At 42.4% G+C, this 1,386-nt stretch overlaps 1 protein-coding gene across 1 annotated transcript; it reads right to left on the bottom strand.

Moving 5' to 3' along the window:
• Positions 1-214: 214 nt before the first annotated feature.
• LOC110930677 lies at positions 215-1,386 on the bottom strand. Its single transcript, XM_022174029.2, has 3 exons — positions 767-1,386; positions 627-692; positions 215-531 (listed from the first exon to the last, which is right to left on the bottom strand). The coding sequence occupies exons 1-2, from the start codon at positions 1,262-1,264 to the stop codon at positions 636-638; spliced, it is 555 nt and encodes a 184-aa protein (XP_022029721.1). The 5' UTR covers positions 1,265-1,386; the 3' UTR covers positions 215-531; positions 627-635.

Below are 1,386 nucleotides of genomic sequence, written 5' to 3'. Positions count from 1 at the left end.
TGAGTCCCTGTATTTTAGTGGTTTTAACCACTTTAAGTCCAAAACCAAAAAGTTTAACGCCCTGGGTCCCTAACCGTTCATTTTATAACGTTTTGAGTCCAACTTTTAACACTTATACTTTTGATTTTGGACTCAGTTGGTTAAAACCACTAAAACACAGGGACTCAAAAAGTAATTTACTCAAAAAACAATTCAAAACACCATCTTCAAACAATTTGCTACATCCGTGAGTGAACGTTACTTAGATGTTTTAATCAAACTTCTACCATTGTGACAGGAGCCAAAAACAAGTTTCGTATCCAACACAAACACCTCTACGGGTTAGCCATGTTCACAAAACGATAGACGCATAACTCTAACCTATCGTGTATAAACTCCACACCTTCCATAGCTTTAATATACTACTACTAGTCTAAACAAACCTTCTACACATTCATACATCATCATACTATTTATACTTAAATCAACTTCTAAACTTCGAAACAATCATACCTCAAATCGCTTGCTTACATCGCTTCGTAATCTCCGCTTCTGCAACAAACAAACAAAACACAAACAAATTTCACCAAGAACACGATAAACATTAAAATTTTGAAATGCTGTCACGAAACACTAAGCATACATACCTAAACGGTTTAAACTCGATACGAATCGGCCGAAATCCCAACCAAATACAATCCAGGAAACACATTCTACAAAACAAAACACAAATTATAACTGAAATCACAAAACATAAACTGAATTAAGGTACCAACTGTCATCATACATCAAGCTGCTTCTGTTCCACTTTGCTCCTTTTCTTCGGTCTCCTACACGGTCTCGAACCGGTAAACGCGTATATATCTTCCTCTATTTCATCCTTCGACAACGAGATCCATAACCTGCTGTTCTTCTTCTTTCGTTCCTCGTCTTTGTCGTCTCGTGGCAGCCGCTTTGAACACGTCATCACCGGAAAATGTTCGGAATCAACTGTGTCTATGACCAGCCTCCGCGGGCGAAGATTCCACGGCTTGCAGTCTCCGGTAGCCACATCAACGTCGATTAAATTGCTGTTGTTGTTGTTTTCGTGTGGTGATACGTCACCGTTTTGTTCGTCGATTTCGCGTTCGGTGGTGGTGATGGTGGTGGTACGGCGGTTGTGGAGGTCGGAGGAGGAGAGAGGGGAGCGGCGGCGGTGGTGGTGGATTCGCTGGCCCCATTTTAGGAAGGGGAGTGTGAAATTGTGGAGGGGTTGGTGGTGTTTTGCTGCTGGTACGGTGGTCATGGTTGTGTGGGGTTATAGAGAGGTGGTTTGTTTCTCCGGTGAGAAGTGGAAGAACCCTAGAACTGGAACGTAGAGAGAGAGAGAGAGAGAGAGAGAGAGGATGACAGGAATGAGGAGGTGAC

The sequence above is a fragment of the Helianthus annuus genome, chromosome 3 (genome assembly GCF_002127325.2).
Source record: "Helianthus annuus cultivar XRQ/B chromosome 3, HanXRQr2.0-SUNRISE, whole genome shotgun sequence".
NCBI lineage: Eukaryota > Viridiplantae > Streptophyta > Magnoliopsida > Asterales > Asteraceae > Helianthus > Helianthus annuus.
The sequence above is the reverse complement of the archived record's forward strand: the minus strand, read 5'-3'. Positions and strand labels throughout refer to the sequence as shown.